The 20,683-nt window shown below is 46.1% G+C and overlaps 1 protein-coding gene across 1 annotated transcript in view; it reads right to left on the reverse strand.

The window, feature by feature from the left end:
* The window catches only part of LOC144172783 (cytochrome b-c1 complex subunit 2, mitochondrial-like), a 40,180-nt gene that overhangs the window by 13,259 nt on the left and 6,238 nt on the right, over positions 1-20,683 (reverse strand). Inside the window, exons 5-9 of the mRNA XM_077701388.1 lie at positions 18,233-18,289; positions 14,895-15,019; positions 10,049-10,146; positions 6,855-7,005; positions 3,584-3,786 (exon numbers count right to left, since the gene is read on the reverse strand). Coding sequence (XP_077557514.1) covers positions 3,584-3,786; positions 6,855-7,005; positions 10,049-10,146; positions 14,895-15,019; positions 18,233-18,289 — 634 coding nt within the window. The remainder of the gene's footprint in view (positions 1-3,583; positions 3,787-6,854; positions 7,006-10,048; positions 10,147-14,894; positions 15,020-18,232; positions 18,290-20,683) is intronic.

Genomic DNA, 20,683 nt, shown 5'->3' on the forward strand with positions numbered 1-20,683 from the left:
TTGCCATTCCGTCTGGACGGAACTCGACACTATTCTCTTCGCGTTCCGTCTGGACGGAACTTTACCACTGGATATCGTTCCGTTCGGACAGGACGCTAGACACGGCAAACATGTAAGGGAGATATTACAGAAAGCAGATGGAGCAGAGGCAACTGCCCAACCACTTTTCAACGATTTCTATTCGACGTTACACAACCCTGCTTGAGCGATTGGTGGCTGCCGCCAAGAAAAGAAACATAACTGGGCGATTGCTGTGGGGCTCCTACTTCCATTGTACCATACCACTCGAACACTAGCACGCAGTTAATCCGCTGATAACTGCGCCAGGGGTGAGATGACATAAACAGATTTGGGAGCAGTTCTTGGAGCAGCGAAATCTCGATTTTGGAGCAGAAGAACCTCAATTTGGAGCAGCTATAACAACATTTATTATGTCATCTTAGGAGCCTAAAAAATAAAATTTTTGGCAAGTTGGCGGAAAGTGCACTTTTAATTCGCTTTTGAAAATACATAACCCTGCCACAGCATTCAGAGAAAGTTTTCTTTCTACCAGAGTAACACAAGGCACGAAGTGCACTACCTCTTTACAAAGTTTTTAAATTCTGAGGCTCTAATCATAGATAGCATAGAATGCCTTTGAAAACATAACTGAAAAACTGAGCAACCGTAAGGCATTTTTATTATCATTTGAATACTGAAATTGTTATTTTTGTAATCCCAAGCTGCGCTGTGCGCGCAAGTATAGAGCCACGGCAAAAGTTGTGAAAAGCGAGGTGACAGTCGTGCCACACAACAGCCCCCTCCCATTTCAATCCCCAAGGGGCACGTTCACCACGATTGTAATTCGAGTACGTCCGGCGGCCGCATTCCTGATAGAGGCGAAAAGCGAAAATGCCCGTGTGTTCGAGATTTCGGCGCACCTCACAGATTCCCGGGTGGTAAAAATTAATCTGGAGCCCTCCACTGCAGCGCGCCTCATAACCCTGGTGTATCTTCGGAGCACTAAACTTCATAATCAATAAATCAATTCGAGTAACGCTTGTATGTTTACCCACCTCGCTTTTGACAATAAATTTCACTTAACCCTTTGAGGGTCACGGCCGTACATGTAAGGCATCGGCAAACACTTTCAAAATGGTCAATGACGTGCATGTATGGCATCGCTTGTATCTTTAAAAAGCGCGCCTTTTTCGCCAACTTCTCTTGCTTGGCATGTGCTGCCACACTTCGGAAATACGTCAAATTTTTTCCTTGCACCCATGGATCTTCTTTGTATCTTTTTATGATTTACTTCAGCGGCGCACCGGCTATCGCTTGCGCATCTGCTAACCAGGAGGCGCGCTGGGTATGGCCCTCCGGGCCATAGAGTTTCATACTAATATATACTAGAGGGAAATGTGTCGCTGCAGTCGCGGGCCGCCGTGGGCGGCGCCATTGCTGCTAGCGACGTTCCTCGACTACCTGGCTTAGCTAGCCATACGGCTTTTTTCTCTCGAAGCCAAAATTAACGAAAAAAAAGTAACATTTTTTTCTTGTTCATCGTACATTAAGCTTCTAAAAAACTACTGAGATTTCGGAGGTTCAATTTTATAATAACAAAACAAATTTCATGAAACATCTACGGTAATATTGTGGCTTTTTTGCAGCCACAGCCAACGTTTCAGCCTGTTCATGAGCCATGCCAAGGACAAGTAGAACGTACCTACCGGGTACATGATGGCACGCTCGCTGAAGCGCGGCTCCCCTAAACAGTGGCGCCAGATTTCCCTCTAGTATATATTAGTATGAAACTCTATACTCCGGGTGCCCAGAGGCCTCTCACTTCTTGCTCCTGCCACAGACTAAAGTCGCCTGCGAAACTGATGAGGCTCATTTCTCCTTTTTTTTGTATTTTATGGGCGGTGCGCTGGCTATCGCTCCCTCATTAGGCCGCGCGCGTGCACCGGCTCGTTTCGGTATCGTTCTCCAGGTGCTTCCCGCTTTTTGCGCCCGCGAAACTGATGTCTATCTGATTTTGATTCCCTCAAAAGGCGCCGGCTTGTTACTCTCTTGTTTTTATTCAGAATTTTTCGTGTGTCACTCATGAATAAACCACATGTACGTAACAACACAAACGATTTTTTTGTCACTTTATGGTCACCCTAAAAAAATTACGATAATTTTTTCTCGTAATCGATTCATCAAAAGAATTTCAATCAGCAATAAAAAAAATAAATCGTGGGGGGTCGCATTTGGCAAAAAAATTTGACCCTCAAAGGGTTAAAAAGTCCCGTTATCGGACGCTGCTTGGACATTTCGCGGCGATATAGCCTGTGCCGCAACTTCTGTCGTGTCGGTCGTACCATTCTCACCGCTTGCAAGCTCGCTGTCAAACGCCGCAATAACTCGGCGTTATATAACACCGCAATGAGTCCAGAATTTTACTCCGTGCACCTCAAACAAGGACGAACTACGGCGAAGTCGTGGGTGCCACGTTGTTTTCGTTGCACTCAGTCTTTCGAGCCACGCAACTCTCTGAAACGGATCATCCGACTAAATAAAAACCCACCCACCCGCTTAATCTAAGCCATGGTAGAGATAAGTGAAACGCACCGAGTGCCTGAACTACGAGCAGCCGCTTCACCAGGCGCCATGTTTTACATTCTCCATACCAAGATGGTGGCGCCCATAGGTGCCGCTCCGGTGCACGGTGTAAAGAACTACTTCTTACACCGCATTTCGGAGATGCGTCGCTCAAAAATTGCCGTTTTTTTCGTCAACTTGCATAATTAGTTTGTCGCCTCAGCTGACATAAATGTTTCTACAGCACTTTGCAATAGTTTTCGATTAGAAAACTTCAGTAAAGCACAGAATGTAACGTGCAACTCGCCATTGCGAGTTCAGAGAAAAAGTATCTATCGTTAGGACTTTTTTTTTTTTGACTAATTGATCAATTAATCAAACCGCTAAAAACAGTGTCATGTTGGGCGCGCTCGAGAATTACGCCATTGGCATCCCCCCCCCCCCCCCCCTCTAACAGATGTGCACGTCAAAATCATTTTTCTGACTGTTTTGGGGCAGTTTGGTCCAATTTTTGCAATTTTCGAGATTCTGGATCAGCTTGGCACAGACATACTGATTTGTATCAGAACTGCGCAATATGTGCAGCTGTCTCGCCCCTGCCACGCTTTCAGCGCTGGCCAAAATTACGTCACTCCTGGTCGTACTACGCCACGACAGTGCTAAATCTAAAATTTTGTCAATACTTCTTGCATTTCTTGGTTTAGAAAAGGTTTTCTGTGGTTGGAATGCAGCTGAGTGAGTTACCGAGGGAAGGCTAGTTCTTTCGAGTAGAGCAAAGCTGTCTTTTGTCCTCACGGCCCATTTAAAGTAGCTTGTCAGCGGTGGATAAACAAGGACAAAAATGATGTGCTCAAAGAATCGACAAAGAATTAATTGCCTACATTCCTCCCCAATACCTTCCAATGCCCGCTTCCCTACCACGAGAAAAAAAAAACAGCTTCCAAGACGTTGTGGAAGCAAGCAATCCCCTTGTCGAATCAGCGATTTCTGACATCCCCCGACTTTCCCTCCCGGCACTCACGGCAAAGGGGTTCTGGGTGGCCTTGGAGGCGGCCTCTCCCAGCTTGGTGGCCTGGCTCTCACTGTACGGCAGCCGGGGCCCCGTGCCCAGGATGTGTGCAAACACTCCCAGGGCGACGCACTCCTTGGTGTTCTGGACACCCGCCCCTTCCACCACCACCGCCGCGTCCACGAACTCACCAGGGGACTCGATGCGGACCTCTCCTGCAAGAAGCCCATCATCGTTTCCATCATAGTTTGAAGAGGATTACCAAGGCAAAATACACATTTGATTCATTAGAAACACTCCCCGTCCCAATCACAATGATACCTATTTCGGTGCAAACTTCTAACAAACAACTCAATGAATGAATGAATGAGAGAGTGAATGAATGAATGAATGAATGAATGAATGTGGGGTTTAAAGCACCAAAGCTACATGATGCGTGTCATAGTGGAGGGCACTTGGTTAATCAAAACAACGGAGACATTAACTCTTTCCCAACCGCGCTGAAGGCCACCGTTCAAGGGTGAACGATAATTTTCAAACCACCCGCAAAAACTAAAAATGGCGCTATTCAGACAGTGACGCCATCTGGTGTGTTCATTAAAAACACTTTTTCACTTTCGTTGCCATTTGTTTACCTTTCATGTCAGTAGACGGCGTCATGAGTGAAAATTTGAACCTAAGGTAGCGGAGAGTTCGGCGAAAATGTCGTTTTGTTTTACTGCGCGCTCTGCAAAAGTGGTCAGCAGTTGCAGGGACTTCGACCACTGCTGCTGCTGATTTCTTTTACCTCAGCAGCAGTGATGACTCCAGCAACGATGTGGATTCTTCAGATTTTAGTTCTGATAAAGACTCTCCCACTCAACAGCCTCAGACTTTGACAGGTGCTGCCAGGGAAGTTCCTTTTTGACTTCGCGCTGTATTTATAAACAAAACGTGCCTAATATCTGACAACTGCGGTAAGGTCTGCACAACGTGCGGCGGGGATATTTTGCCAAATGCACCATGCCACATCGCGTTATCTCCTTCAAGATAGCCTGGAGCTCGCGTAAAATTAGCGCTCCAGAGCACCGCGCGCTGCTTCTCAAGAGGACTAACTTTTTTTCCTTGTTTTTTTACCGCTGCAGTGCTAAGGATTTTGTGTGAGAACACCAACAAGCATGCTCGGATGCATGTTTTAGAGAGACCGACTGACTCTCAAGTGTCTTCTCGGAGTCGCACAGCCGTCAGGCCCGTTAAGTTGGTGGGCTCGCAAAAATCTAGAACTTGGTGTACAGCAGTGACGTATATATTGAATCATAGTTTAGGAACAGAGAAACAGAGTTCCTAAAATAATTTTTAGGCTCAGCAAAATTGCCTATTTGTGTTTTGTGTATACATTTTTTGTGAATTTTTTTTTTGTTTCATTGGCCAATAAACCCTCAATAATTACACCTTTCACGAAACTGCTGTTATGTGTTTCAAAGATAAGTCTATAAGCTACAATTTCGTGCACAGCAATGCCAAATGTCTCCAGTAGCTCAAGAGCAAAAAAAAAAGCGTTTTCTAGAAGCACTCAAAATCGGTCATTTTTCCGCCGTTGCAAAAGAGAGTTAAACAGCTCTGCTGTTAATTAAAACAATTTCAACGTCCGTGTGTCTGAGATTTCGGCGCGTGGTAAAGATTCCCAGATGGTCAAAATTAATCTGGAGCCCTCCACTACAGTGCGCCTCACAGCCTGTGAAGCGCTGGAGCGTTAAACCCTACAATTAAAACATTTTGGTCACTTTTGGTAATTTTTCATTGATTGTGGCGCAGCGGCTAGCACTGGAAAACAAAACCGCGCAAATGCGACACAAATAAACCCAAAGAGCCTGCAGCCTTACAGCAAAGCAAAAGCAAACTTCCATAGCCACTCATAACCTTGATGAAACCAAAACCATAACTGCATTGATGCCAAAAACACGACGTTTCAGCCAAGTTTTTGTTTGGGGCAGGGCATAAAGGCTGTCGTACCTTGCGGCACAATTTGGGCACTGCAGCGTGGGACAGCGCTGATAAACGAGTTTGGTGCAATAGGGGCGGTTTGGCGCAGGACGGCACAGGTAGACAAGTTTGGCACTCAATAACACAAATGGCGCAGCTGTTCCACCGCTGAAGTATTAAATCCTTTCGCACAAAACTAAACCTCTTCTGACAACTACACTTCCACACTACACTTAGGTTGAACCTCCAACGTAACACTGTTCCCTCCCATCAGTCCCTTTTTTATTTACAACAGTTGCATTTAAATTCTCTAACGTGGCTTTGCTTTCTGACATTTCTTGCGGGTGTATACATCTCACCTTTCATGAGCAGAAGTACCTCCCTCCTCCTAAAGTTACGTCGCAAGGTATTCTAGCTGGAACAAAATGAACTAAAACATTTCACTGCAAGATGGGTGACATATAAAAGGTGGCAAGGTTCACGGTGCTGAAGCCTAAACTTTGCCTAGCCCTTGAAGAGGCCACGAAGACAAAGTATGACCATGGTTTGTTAAAATGATTGCTTTGCCTGACAATAATAATTTTGTTTGAAACTTCAAACAGACAGGCAGGATATCAAGGAAAACAGATAAAACAGTGGCAACCCCCAAGTCACTTCCAGTGACATCTCCCCGATGTCAGTGAACCTTGTTTGGGCAATTGGCGGGCACCAAACAAAGCGACCAGGAAGAAACATGACCGGGTGATTGTAGTGCTGCCCCTAGCTCCGTTAGATCTTATCCCATGAATGCTAGCGTGCAGTTAACACAGTGATAACAATGTCCTTAGTGCTGGCGCATGTAACATCACTCCTGCCCACATTACATCAGTATAGCATGAAATTTTTTAATAGTTTTTCAACATCTCTTCCGCTATTTCAGTAAAAAAAAAAGCATCTTTTTTAGCTGCAATGAAGCTGAATGCATCACCAACGGCTGATTCTTTTACACTGCAGAAAATTTTATTTCATATTCATGGCCCATTTAATGAAAGCTGCTTTAGGCATTGTTTGTGTGTGTGTGAGTATACGTACTCAAGTCCTTCCAACCCATGCCATGCCCCAGAAGAATTTCAGGTCAAGATAAACCAAAACATTCATTGGCAAGCTCAGCTACGTACACCCGGCAACAGCACGGGTTACTGCGTGTAGGTTTTTCAAGCTCCCACTGCTTAGGCCTAAACTCACCAAGCTCCCAATGACAGACACGTGGCTTTTGACGAACGCCTGTTAGGGGGGGCCAGGGTGCTCGAGCGAGCTCTGGTGTGATAGAGAGAGCACTCACCGGTGCCGAACTTGCAGGGCAGGAACTCGGCCCCCGGGTCCGTGGGCAGGTCCAAGTTCTTGAGGGCATCCACCACCCGCCTGTTCTCAGCACCCACCAGGGAAAGGACGGCACGCGGCGCCGACACGTGCTTCTTCACAAACTGCGACAGCTGTGGACACACGAGGTAGGGTGTGCGTTGGCAACAGGGGTGAGAACAGAGAGAGAGAGAGAGAGAGAGAGAGAGAGAGAGAGAGAGAGAGAGAGAGAGAGAGAGAGAGAGAGAGAGCAGAGAGAGAGAGAAGCAGAGAGGGAGAGAGTGAAGGGGAGATAGAGCAAGGGAGGGTGGGAAGGAGGAGGTAGGGAATAGCCAGGGTAAGCAACAAAGAGGCAAGGCAGATAAAAAGGAACAAATGGAGAAAAAAAAATGGAAGCTACAACGTCGTTAGAGATGTACAGGGCAGAGAAATTGTACACCACAAAGGAAAATTTCTAAGGATAATTCCCACGGCAGTGCTTTGCTTCTTCAGGCTAGAGCAGGTTGCTTGCCAATTAATTAAGAGCTTTGTGGGTAAGTATACACAAAATCACGTGGTATGCGTGGTCTACGAAAAAGAAACAAACTATGCGGCACAGTGTGTTAGAATGTGAGGGTATCCATCCAAATCTACATGAGGGAAATGTTCCGCTTCCAGAAGCCACAGGATTTAAGGGTAGCACAGAGGAAGTTAACTTCAAGGCTGCTGGGGTGACCGAAAGATTAGAATGCTGATGGACGAAAAGCAGAGAGGGAATACTGCCTAGGACAGCTAGCACCTGTAACAGAAAAAAGTATTTAGCGCTTAATAAGTTTTTTGTGTCTGCCTTAAGAGCAGCGCTAGCATGAAACAAAGTAAAACAAAGGTACATATATCAGCTTCTTTTTAGTTTTTTTTTTGGTTAGATGACACGTCATCACTTCGTTACAAAGAAGATACCACTAGCAATCATCATCATCATCATAAAAGAATCGGTCCATTAAAAATTCAGCACCCTCGGAATAAACACTGGCATAAATAGAAACAGCAAAAAAAAAAAAAAAAAAAAAAAGACCACACAAGTGCTGACCTACGAGTTGTTCACTCCAACAAATCACGAACCAACCGGCCAACTTTGCTGCAAAATTTCGCATTTCAATAGTCAACTCTGAGAACCAAGAAGACCACCGACACTCATGTGCCACATTTTTGCGCATACAACCAGCACCGACAGTTGAAAAATCTGATGAGTCAAGTTGAAGGGTGGGTAATAGTACGTAAATATAATTGCACCCTAAAATGCAGCCTCCCCACGTTAAAGGCCGCTCCATGGTGCACGCGTTGCCAAAGCCTGCTTCCTGCTCTATTCCAGCTGGCTTATTCTTAAATGAAGAAATAAAGAACGCACATCATTCTATCTTTGCCACGAGCAAGCTTGCCATTGCAAGGTCAGCTGTTGCCGTGTGACGTCAAAGATCCGCAGGAGCTCGGGGGTTGTTTTTGACGACCCAGACGCTATGCGCATGTAATCAGCTTAGCAGATGCACCTTGCCATACAGCAATGTCGTCTCTTGGCTGCATTTGTTCCCTGGTTGTGTGCTCTTCAACCTCAGATAGTAAAAAAGAAAAAGGCAGTTCGATGAACACTGGTGCACTTGTTACCTTGAATAACCCTGACATAATTGATTTGATTGATTATGAGGTTTCGCGTGCCGACACTTCACAGGCATTGAGGCGCGCCATAATGGAGGGCTCCGGATTAATTTTGACCACCCGGGGATCTTTAATGTGCCCCGAAATCCCGAACACAAGGTCATTTTGCTTTTCGCCTCCATCAGAAAAGTGGATGATGCGGCCGGGAATCGAACCCACGTCCTTGGAATAATCGTGACAGAACTGTGCAGTGCTCCTTCTTCTTCAGGATCATTAAACGGCCACATTACACACGCAAAAGTGCGGGCGATTTGCAAGCATACTTTTCTCCCAGAAATACAAGACAGGGGTGCGAGTTGCAGCAGCAGCAGGTTATGCACACAAAAATACAGAACATCGGACCAGAATATGTACCAAATTGTTGTGTGTACTGGCGCATACTCCTACATATTGTAAGTAAACCTTGTAATGAAATGGGCCGGATCACACAAAACGGAGGGAACGCTCTTAGTGCGGATGAGGAGATGACCCGTGCTGGCGACGATGTCCCGGGCCTTGGCGGCGACGCCCGGAACCGTAGCAGAGACTCGCGACGGCCTTGCCTCACTGTGGCGCATAGACCAGACGTCTCGCCCCGAGGTCGCACAGAGCCGTGCCCCGTTCAGTCCGCCTCGTTCCCTGGCTGGGGTCTCGCTCTCTGCGCCCGTGCCTCCTTCACCTCTTCTTCCAACTCCTCAGCAGGCGCTTGGCCTTGCACTTCGTCTTTCTCGCGTAGAATACGGCGTCAGTCCCCTTCGCGGGTATGTTCCATCACAAACCTCCCCTTTTTTCCCAGTTTACTGTGGGCTGTCAACCAAGCCAAAACTACATAGTGCAAAACTATTCTACTGGTAATGCCAATCTGTGGTGGGTGTGCGTGCAGCCAATGAGCAAAGGGCACAATATCCATCATCATCCCCATCACCTGGCTCAGATCTTCAGCCGCATTTATCTTTCGCCTTTTTGTTGGCCCTAGCACTCATCCTCACCTTCCTGCACTATGATCATAAAAACTACGCATCGATAAGAAATTTCGGGCCTCCAATATCTTTGCAAGTAACCGGGAATCCACTTAATCTTCCAGGCTTGCAGGGTATGTTACATAGGAGGTGGTTATTATTATTATAATTATTGTTAATATTCAGTGACCAAGATCTAGAGCGACGTTTATTGTAGGACTCCAGCCTCTAGAGTGGCGAAAAAACCTCAATGATGAGTATGCACAAGAATGAAGACAATTCAGTCCAGATGTAAATGCTAGTGCTGACGGATAAGCACAGATGAAGCCAAAGCACCAGTACTGTCCAGAGCTCACTCAGAGCCCTTATGCTGATCACCACTTTCAGAACGGTAAACAATGCTCACATTATTATTATTATTATTATGGTGAGAGAGAGAGTAAACTTTATTCAGAATCTGTTGGTGGTGATTTGGACAGTCCTAGCTATCTTCTTCTAAGTGCAGAGTATGGTTAAGACGAAGACGGAGATCTAGAGATAGGCTCACCTTGTTGTGGCAGTAGCGGCCGACGAGGAAGTCCTCGATGTACAGGGAGTTGGCCAGGCCACCGCGGAAGGCAGCCTTGTGCAGAGCCTCCGCCAACACTGCACAAACACAGCCCCCCCACAAATTATGGGTATGCGATTGATCTATTAACCTGCTGATTAATCAATAAAGAAATTATTTGCGATTAATATTTCTAACCACTTATTATCGGTTACACTCATGTGAGCCCAGTAAACCAAATACCAAGCATCTAAAAAACTATCAGAGAGCTTATCTGACCGTGCTCAAATCTGAGGGTGCACGCGCGTTCGGCATTGCACTGCGACACTCCGGTCATATCATGGCGAGACCCACAAGCTTCTAAAGAAATGGTGATACGCATTCCAGCCACATCCCTGCCGCGCGAGGGGGCTTGTTTAGCCTGGTTGAAAAGACTGAAGAACCCCTTCCGGCTGACACTGCTTCAAAATGCGAAGAAATTTGCTTGGCTCAAAAACAGGAGTAATTTCTTACGAATGAACAATACAATTTCGACTGATCATGCTAATGAACAAATAGCAAGAAAAAAACAAAATGAAAAGAGGTATGTAAAACACGAAATGGGGTTTTATTCTTTTTTTTATGTGCTATAAACCACGCCAACCAATTCATCGGCTAATGCCTGCCGATTAACTGGGCTCAAATATTTCATAAGCAACCAGCCCTAACACAAAGTCAAATTCCATTCAGAACAACGGGAGTTTCAGGTAAATCCCCCTTTTGTGTATGGACCTTAAACACACAGAAGGTTTCACGCCTCACCTGGTTCCCCCGGACCTCGTAGCTCCCCGATTGGCCTCAGTCAACACTACCGTATTTATTCGAAAATAGGTCGAGCACGAATATAGGTCGACCCCCTAAAAATTGAAGTCGCCGAAAAAAAAAATAATACACTCGATTATAGGTCGACCCATACTTTTAAGAAAAAACTTGAGGAAACTTTTTAAAACTCCCATTTATTTACAACGCGGTCACCTCACTGGTTGGAGCCACACACTGCGTCGTCGTCGGAACTTGCGCCGCATGCGCCGCAGTTCATTACCCACCCCCGCCCCCGACTGGCTTTGAAGGCTGAACGGCCAATCCTGCCTCGCAGCGCTAACTGTTGAGCTTTGGTCTGTATATCGCACGCTCCTCTTCCACGTGCAGCCGGAGTTTTTTCTCGAGAGCATCGTGCCTCCCAATTGTAGGGCCACGAAACGCACGACGCAGTCCCCTACAAGCAAAAAGTTCGTCCCGCTGTTTCCGCCATCCCCTGATCAGCTTTTCATTAACGTCTAACTCTCGCTGAGCGGCGCAGTTGTTCAAGTTCTCAGCAAACAGGATCACCCGCCGCTTAAAGTCCGACGTGACATCGTGAAATGCGCACGAGAAAAACGTTTTGTGCGGAAATCACAACGAAGCAAACACAAAGAAAGCGCATGAAACGGAGAACGGGAGATAGTAGAGACAGCGAGCGAAGCAGGCAACGCCGTTCCGTTCACGAGGTGGTTACGCTAGGTGGCGAAAGTCACCTTTACCCCCACCTCGCGCTAGATGCTACCGCGGCTCCGGAGACACCAAGCCAAGCCAATCTGGCTCTCTAGCCAGTACGTCAGCTCGCTCGTGTCCGGTTCGGCCGCAGGTAATGCGCGATAGCCGGCAGTGACTGTGGGTGGTTGTCTTACGCTGATTGTTTTGTTATTTTTTCCTTTATTTTCTTGCCGGTCTTTGTTCTAGATGCTCCGCGCTGCCGCCTCAAATTGAGGAGCGCCGGGCGCGACGGAGAAACGGATCGCTCGGTGCGCTCGCCATTTTTGATCACGACTATAGGTCGAGGTTCTTCGGTCACGATTATAGGTCGACCCTCAATTTTTAAGCACATTTTCGGAAAAAAAAGGTCGACCTATATTCGAATAAATACGGTAGGTAATGAAACTCATGCCCACTATAGAATTTGGCGTCACTACAGATGAGTTTCTGAGAAATGGGTACATGACATGGCGTGCCCTCGAAGACGCTAAAGCTCGAAGGATAGGATAAAGCTCGAAGGATAAAGCTCGAAGGACCCCTGTCACACGGGCACTTTCAATCGCGATTGAAGTGAATCGCGATCGAGTTTTCGAGCTCGCTCGACGCACTGCCGCTGCTACACGGCCCGTTTCAATCGCGAACGAAAAGTTGCACCGGCTGCACTCATGTACGCTAGATAGCGCTAACATTGTACTTGCGGCCGGCGTCTGGTAACTTCTCGCGGTCGTAGGTATACGTAACTATGTAAATGTTACCGAACGCTTATTTGGGTCAAGTTATTTGACACAGTTTGTAGCGTTAGTTGAAGTTTTCACCTTCTGTGTCATTACTGAGCGGGGACGAGAGTATCGCCGCTTTCGTTCGATTGCGCTTGAGAAACCAGGACTGGGTTCGAGCGTGATTGAAACTGCCGTGTAGCATGCGCTCGATCCAGATCGACTCAATCGTGATTGAAAGTGCCTGTGTGACAGGGGTATAACTACAGCTTCAGCAGCTGTGGTCATCATTTTTCCTTGCATCCTTGCTCGCACTCCTTCCTACAGTGTACAGCTTTCAGGCACCAAGTTCATTTTAAACAGAAACTCAAGAAAAAATTATCTGTCTAAAGACACCCAGATGAGCACTGTGAGGCAGTCCCAACTTCCCCCCCCTTCCCTGCCTTTTAGGACTAAGTGCACATTTCCATAGATGCAGTACCTCAGATCAGTTAAGAGCTTTGAAATCAGTTGTCCTTCCCATACGCACCACCAAAACCTGGCACTGCTAAGGATAGCAATAGGGGAGACTGACATCGTACGAGTTTCATGCACCAAAGCTACCTAACTATACCCGAGCTACGAGGTGCGCGGTAGTGCCGGAGCTGCAGATTAGCACAGGCTACCTGGGACCTTTCAAAATGCACCAAAAACATCCAAAAACAGTATTTTAAGGGGTCTTTGGGGCTGAAAAACGGCCAGAAAACCGTTTTTAGAAAAATGGGAATTTTCGACATCCACAACCATCTTTTCACCAAAACGCACCATATTTTATTGAAGCATTTGGAAGTGCACTAGTTTGAGCAGAGTTCAATGGCAAAACGGCACTTTTCTTGCAACGTGAAGCTAGAATTTTGCCAAACAGATATTTCGGCACCCAGAGCAGGCACGACTAATTTTTTCTTTTTGCTTCTGATACATATATGTGTTTAGAATACAATGTTGGAAGCAAATTTTTCAAGTGGAGGCATTCTAAAATTATTATTCTGCTCAATTGACACCATCTGTGAGCCGTTTCTGGCAGAGCACGGGAGGAGTGAAGTTCAGTGTGTTGTATGTAAAACGACAAAAAAAAAATTATTTAAATATAGCTAAAGCAAGAAAGTTCTTCCAAGGTTGTATTCTTTTTGTCATTTGTCTGACTAGCCATGTGGTAATCACCATTCTGTACGGAGTGGTTCTTCCGTAACTGCGGCCCAAAGTAACAGCAATTAATCATTAATTATCTCATAAAAATAATCAACTTGCAAAGAATCTCATTGCAGATTTGAAATCAGCACAAAATACTCCATAGTGCCGGGCAGTTTTATTAAAATTGGTTGGTTAATAAATAAAATCGCTCTAAGACCAGTCTGCCCCCTTGCAAGGTAAAAAACTGCCTCGCACATTGACTGCTCTAAGAATATAAAAGAAAAAACATGCGAATAACTGCTCTGAGTGATGCCGAACTTCTCTAACAAAGTAATTGGGTTTTTCTGAAAAGAAAAATGTGCAAACTCGTGTTTTGGTGGGATTAAAACCAAGAGCCTCTGAAATGCGAGACAAGCACCACCACCACAGCATGGTCACAATCTGACCAGAGGTGGAGCCAGTGTGACGGACTTGGAAAAATGTTAGAAGCCTGTACTGAGGCCTACATGGGAAATTTGAGCACGCCAATTACAGAAGTAATTACATGATCAGCAAAGCACGATATATACGCTCCTACTAAATGTCCTCTTCACTTGGCAGTGCGAATACGGGTATGTTCCCGGTCATAGTAGTGCAGCACAGCAGAGAAAGATGCAGAGTGATGAGAGGACACGTTCACTTTTGGCAATCAAAAACTCACGCTTTCACAATCACTGGGTGTCCAAGCACCGCATTTTCCCCCGTATAACCTGCCCCTGCACATAACCCGCACCTTTACTTTCCGTCAATGAATAAAAAAATATATTCCCGCGTATTGCCCGCACATTTTATACATAAGAGGATGGACCAAAACTACTACTCAAGCAACACTACGGAGTTCATGGAAAAGAACTTACCTAGCTGATTACGTAACTAGCTGACTTGGTGCATACATTTTTTCAGGTTGGTATATTGTTGAGCGGTGTGTGCAAAATAAGCACAGTTAACGGGACTGTTAGTGGCTTAGCACTGTTAGTGGCTTAGTTGCTATTACTGCTTTAGGGGCCTAGCGGTCCACCACACATTGCCGTGAAGTTGCACCAAAGGAAATACCTCACATATAATCTGCAATTCTACGGCACCCGTGAAATTTTCGAATTTTTGGTGCGGGTTACACACGCAAAAATACGGTAATTCTTGTTTTCCATCTCTGTCTGCAAAATGAATGCTGCGGCAATAATCGACCCTTGGTCCTTCTGCTCAGCAGCCCAAACAAAGCCTTAGCCAATCAGCAACCAAGGCTACTCCAAGAAGCTCTAATTACTGGCCTGGCGCATACATGCCTGCGGCCACACATTTTGTTGTCCCCTGGAAACTTGGTGGAGAAAGGTATATCTGGGCAGTGTAGAAGCGAAAAAAAACAGCCTCACCAGCCTCCCGGTTCTGTCGGAAGACGGCCAGTTCACGGCGCATGTGGGGTGCCACGTCTCCCACCTCCCAGTGCTTGAAAGCCGGCAGGAAGGCCACCTCCGTGGCAAACTTGAGCGCCGTGTGCCTGCAACACCCACCCAGTGCCGCCCCAGTGTCACCCCAGTGTCACACATTCAGCAGAAAAAAGCGTCCGTCCCACACACATTGGCAATGCGCATAGAGCTCACTAAACATAAACCTGTTTGCTCTCTTCAAAAAGAAGACCACCACAGTTAGTCTTGGCAACGATCCGTTCTGTCGCATTACGGGCTTCCAGTTTATACTTTTTTAAAGGGCCATGCAGACAAAATACATTTGCTTTATTCAAAAGATTTCGTGGTTTTTAGTGCCCCCAACACTTGTCGGGAAGCAAACGATGCTTTATTCACTGAGAAACTAATCAAATTAAGTTAAAACTTTTGTTCTCCTGCCAAACTGTGTTTCACGTCTGCCATGACATCATAAGAACAGGTTCTCAAGCTAAACTAGGTGTGCTGCGGAGCGTTGTTTACCGTTAATCAGTCTAGATGGCAGCACCATACCGGAGCGAGCCGTTTTCTGTCTGCTTTGTTTTTGATGGTATTTGTACCTGGCTTGTTTTTGTTCAGGGGAAGAATGATTGTTTTGTGAAACATGGTGCTCGCTCGACAAACTTGGCCACGTAAGATAAATCAGTCACTGTCGTCTGAGACTACCCCAAAGCGCTGCAGTCCTAAGCATAGTGCGTGCAGAACCAACAGCAGCATTTGCATCGGTACTTCTATGTTTACGTGTGCTTTCGTAACTTCCACTGTTTGTCCCACCATTCTTACTGCCTTAAAAAGAATGTGGCCTAAATTTAAGCACAAATAGTTCGTTCGGCGAGATTATAAGCCCTGGGCAACTTGCATATGCTTTTTCCGGCCTGAGCCAATCACACAGCTGGTACATATGACGCCATAGGTTCTGTTGCGGGAAATGAGCTAGTGGGTCGCGTGGCCATTCCCTTTTTTAATAATTATGTAGCTTATTTATTTGAGTGAAGTTTACATTAAAAGTGGGGTCAGTATGATCGTAATTTGGCAATCTTTCAAATGAACCGAACTTGTGTATTGTCTGCATGGGCCCTTCAAACTCTTCAACTGAAAATGACTCTTCAGAAAGTTAATGCAGGGAACGTGCAACCTAGCTGCGCTGTTCTTTACCCACTTGAAAAGGTGCACATTAAAGGAACAGAAACGTTTCCGCTAACTCCTCAAATGCCCCCCTGTCAGACAGCAAATGCGATGCCAACCACCAAAGCAAATGGCACCAGCTGTTGACGACATTCAGTTTGGCCGAGCCTGGCTACACAAGTGAGAGAAATGTCACTTTACAGCGATAGCAGTGACTCACAAAATACGAAGATAGTGAAATGCACCCACGACTTTTGATTCCTTACAATTTTTTGTTAAAGAAAACAAATCAACTTTTAATAATAAAAAAAGCCCCTCATTCCTCTAGGTGACACGAGTAAACGTCGCAAGCCAAAACAAGTAAGGAACAAATCCGTAGATGGGAAGGAGGAAACATGGCAGAGCTTCGCGAAGGTGCTGTTGGGTTTGACTACCGTATTTACTCGCATAATCCTCGCACTTTTTTTTCAGAAAAGTCAATGCAATGTTAGGGGTGCAAGAATTATGCGGGGAAAAAAAAAATCCGGTTCACAGTGTTGCCAATTTGCCTTATGCCAATCCCGCTAAATGTAGCGGTCGTTTTTTGTATATGTAAGCTCAGTGTTGCCAACAGCAGCTATTTCTTTTTATTTTATTATTTACAACGTAAACAGTCTCCCGTCGATCAGCGATCATGAAATTGCCGCCTTTGCTTCCTGGCGCGCGCCCTATCTCGTCGTCGTATGTGCGTGCCCTACTCCAGTAACGCACGCTGAAGTCGGCGACGCCGAAGTGCCTGCCTGCGGCACGGTTGCCGTGTTCAATCGCGTACTCTTTCGCTTTCAATTTGAAAGCGGCAGTGTAGCTGGCGTTCCTCCCCATGGCGAAGCGGCACCAAGCACAAAACAATTAGATCAAAAAGTTCTCAAAACGGCAGCGAGCTATCCACCACTGACGCCAGTGACTCACTGACTGCTGCCGCCACGACGGCGACACGACGACACGACAGCGGGCTGCGCGAACACCGCCTAGTTGCGCGCACGCGAAACATGCGCGAAGCAGGCTCAAGGACAGTGTGAGTAGCATGTTAGGGCGCCCGTTAGGGAGTAGCCATGCAGGTTGCTAGGGCGCCTGGATGGCCTTGGATACACAGCGCTCTCTGCCGAACGGAGAGGCGGCGGGGGAGGGCGCGCGTTGGAGAGCGCGTGCACCATGCGGGTTTCGCGAGCAGGCAACTTTCGCCGCTGCAAAGTTGGGGGTGCGAGGATTATGCGAGGAACCAAAAAATCCAAGTTTTGGTGGCTCACATTAGGGGTGCGAGGATTACGCGAGTAAATACGGTAACTGCAGGGTTTAACGCGCCAACGCAATGCATGGATTGATTGATTGATTGTGGGGGTTTAACGCGCCGACGCAACGCAGGCGATGAGGCGCGCCGTAGTGGAGGGCTCCGGATTAATTTTGACCACCTGGGGATCTTTAACGTGCGCTGAAATCTCGTACACCAACGCAATGCAGGCGATGAGGCAGGCCGTAGTGAAGGGCTCCGGATTAATTTTGACCACCTGGGGACCTTTACTGTGCGCCGAAATCTCGAACACACGGGCGTCTTTGCTTTTCGCATCCATCAGAAAAGCGGCCGCCACGGCGGGGAATCGAACCCGCGTCCTCGTGCTCAGCAGCAGAACAGCTCAGCCACTGAGCCACTGCGGCGGGTGTGAAGGTGCTGTTTGCCTTCTCTTCTACGTAAAAACAACATGCGGAGAAAAACTGCCTTCCTGTCTTGGTTCATTATTACTAAACTTGTTTGTTTAGCAAGCACGCACTGCTGTCAAGGCTACTCATTAATTTAGGAAACCAACACGAATGCTTTTTTAGAGTCACTGAATGTTGTTCAGGTCTAATGTGATTTCATACTCTCATGCAGTTCCAAACAAACATTGTTAATTACCTAATAAACCTAATTACTAAATATTAAAGTTAACTTGCACCACTAACATCAAATGTAATTTGATCTAAACGGAATTATATGTGCCCTGTAACAATGTGTAGGCCCAGAGCAATGGACAACCACTGACGAGGTTTTTGTGCAGTCATGCCCACCAACAAGGCGTTTGCAACTGAGGCAGCGTACAGAATCAATGCTGTGAGCACGCAGGACTTACACATCGTCCCGGTTGCATTCGAGCAGGTAGATGAGGTGTTCCCGCGTAGTGCACGCCCTGCGGAAAGACAAGGGCGCAACGCGTGAGCAGGCCATCTAAAATACTTTTTTTTCAAGTACTGACACGAAGACTTTTTTCCATGTACTGACACGAAATGTTCGCGTTAGGTTTTTTCGCTGCTATGCATACCTACCAGCCCACTATTCATAGAATGGCAAATTAGACGGTCGAGCGCAGCGTGAACCTGACACGAAGACTTTTTTCTATGTACTGACACGAAATGTTCGCGTCAGGTTTTTTCGCTGCTATGCATGCCTACCAGCCCACTAATCATAGAATGGTATATTAGACGGTCGAGCGCAGCGTAAACATACATTTACGACGCCGTTTACATGTGTCAGTTTGGGTTTCGACAAAACGAACGCCGAGCGGCCGCCATGACAGGAGGTATCACGTGACGTCACCATTCTTGTTGCACCGCTGCCGGTCTGGACGCGCGCATGCCCAGACCGGCCGAGGTCTTCACCGTCCCCACGCGCCCAGGCAGCATGACGTCAGTCCCAAAACCATGACGTGTACACACGCCGGAGCAGTGCACGCCAACCACAGCCAGCGCGTCCGCTTCTTCACGGGAGTTCCGACGTCGGCAGTTTGGGGGCAGCACATGATGTCATGTTGGCCCGCTCTGGGCTTTCTCGTGCGGGCGAAGATTAAAATGGATCTAAAATATGTTACACCGAACGGTTGCTGTTGAAACTTGCTGGGAGATATCTCCAGATAAAAAGGAAGCATTTTACATAGTTATCTCAGCTTTGAAATTTCGTGTCAGTACTCCTTTAAATGGCAAAGTCCTGATCTCCTAAACAGCCTTGCTGTACTGTTTGACATGATTGAACACACTTCCTCAATAGCCACGTATAGATTAAAAACAAAATTGTATTTTCTACCTCAAGTGTAACATATTTTTTTGTACATTCATCTTATTTTGAGTAATGTTTACACTATTTTCATTTCTTTTTCAGAGTGATTCCACAATAATTTTATTTTATTTTCGTCTTATAGTATTATTATTTTGTTATGCAAAAAATTTGTATCCATGTTCAGTTATATATCCTTGTAGTATTATTTTTACGGTTTTTGTTACAGTAAAATTATTTTATATTATTTATTATTTTGTTATGCAAGAAAATTTGTATCCATGTTTGGTTATATATCCTTGTAGTATGTATGATTTTTATTGTTTTTGTTACGGTAAAATAGTGTACATACATTTGTATTTATTTCTGCGTGTACTGAGGAATGTATAGTTGCTTCTTTTCCTGTCGCTTGTGCTGCCTGGTGCTAGGGGCCTAGTCAGGCAACTGTTACAGCGGCCTTTTGCCTAAGCACCGTGGAAATTTCTGATTGCCAATAAAAGTTCAATAAAATAAATAATAACATAAAATTCAGGAGGTAAAATATCTCATCGCAATGTTGTAAGGCAACAGAAACTGACCACAAAAAACAACTTTTCTTTTGCCAGCGAGGCTCCGGAATGCAGCATGCAAATCAAAACTGCAAACCATTATGGCAGTAGCTGGAGACACTCGTACGACGACTCGGTCAAGCAAGCAAGAAACTGCTGACCACATATGACACTTCTCCCCCAACTGGCGATAGACAGGCTTTGGGCTATTGGAGAATGGAGGTTATGAAACAATCCCCATTTGCATCAGTCCACCTGTTTGAGTCTACTGCAGGACAGAGGCCTCCCCAAGGATCCACTTCTACCGTGCAGACTTCATTCTTTGCCCCGAAAATCTCTTTGGTCCCCCTTGCATCGAGTTTTTCGTGTCTCCGTATTTGATTTACCCTCCCTTCCGCTAAACCCTTTTCTTCCACTTAATTTCAACTAGAATGTCTTCCACGCAATCAGGTGGAACACAAATGCCAAACAAGCCAAATTTGTTAAACAAACAACCCTGCTAGTTGGTGCAGGAAAGAGAAGCATCCGGACTGTTCCTTCTTGTTTCTCTGCTCCAGTGAAAACAAAGTATCCTCGCGCTGGATAAAAAACTCACACAGGCTTTGCTAGATAACAGTTAGCAAATTTATCCAGTGTAGAAGAATATATTGTTGGACCAGTTGGTACTCATCTGAGGGGAATATTACATCACAAAAATTGATGAAGACAAAAAGAGGACACGAGAAAAGCACCGGCCATTGATTTGACAGGAAACACACTGACATTACTTGGTTACACGGCACTGTCACACAGTTGTCACACCTTTTGCACCTGTGTCTATTTTCAGAATATATGCGTGTGTTCTACCTGTCGAATGAAACAGTCGATAGTCAGCACTTGTCTCGTGTTCCCTCTCAGTCTTTGTCAAACTTCGCGATGTAATGTGCTCCACAGCTATTAGGCATCATGCAACAAAACGAAAGCAAGCTCTATTCAGCGGGAAAACA

The sequence above is a fragment of the Haemaphysalis longicornis genome, unplaced genomic scaffold (assembly GCF_048455015.1).
Source record: "Haemaphysalis longicornis isolate Haplotype H1 unplaced genomic scaffold, Haemaphysalis longicornis Haplotype H1 scaffold_26, whole genome shotgun sequence".
Classification (NCBI taxonomy): domain Eukaryota; kingdom Metazoa; phylum Arthropoda; class Arachnida; order Ixodida; family Ixodidae; genus Haemaphysalis; species Haemaphysalis longicornis.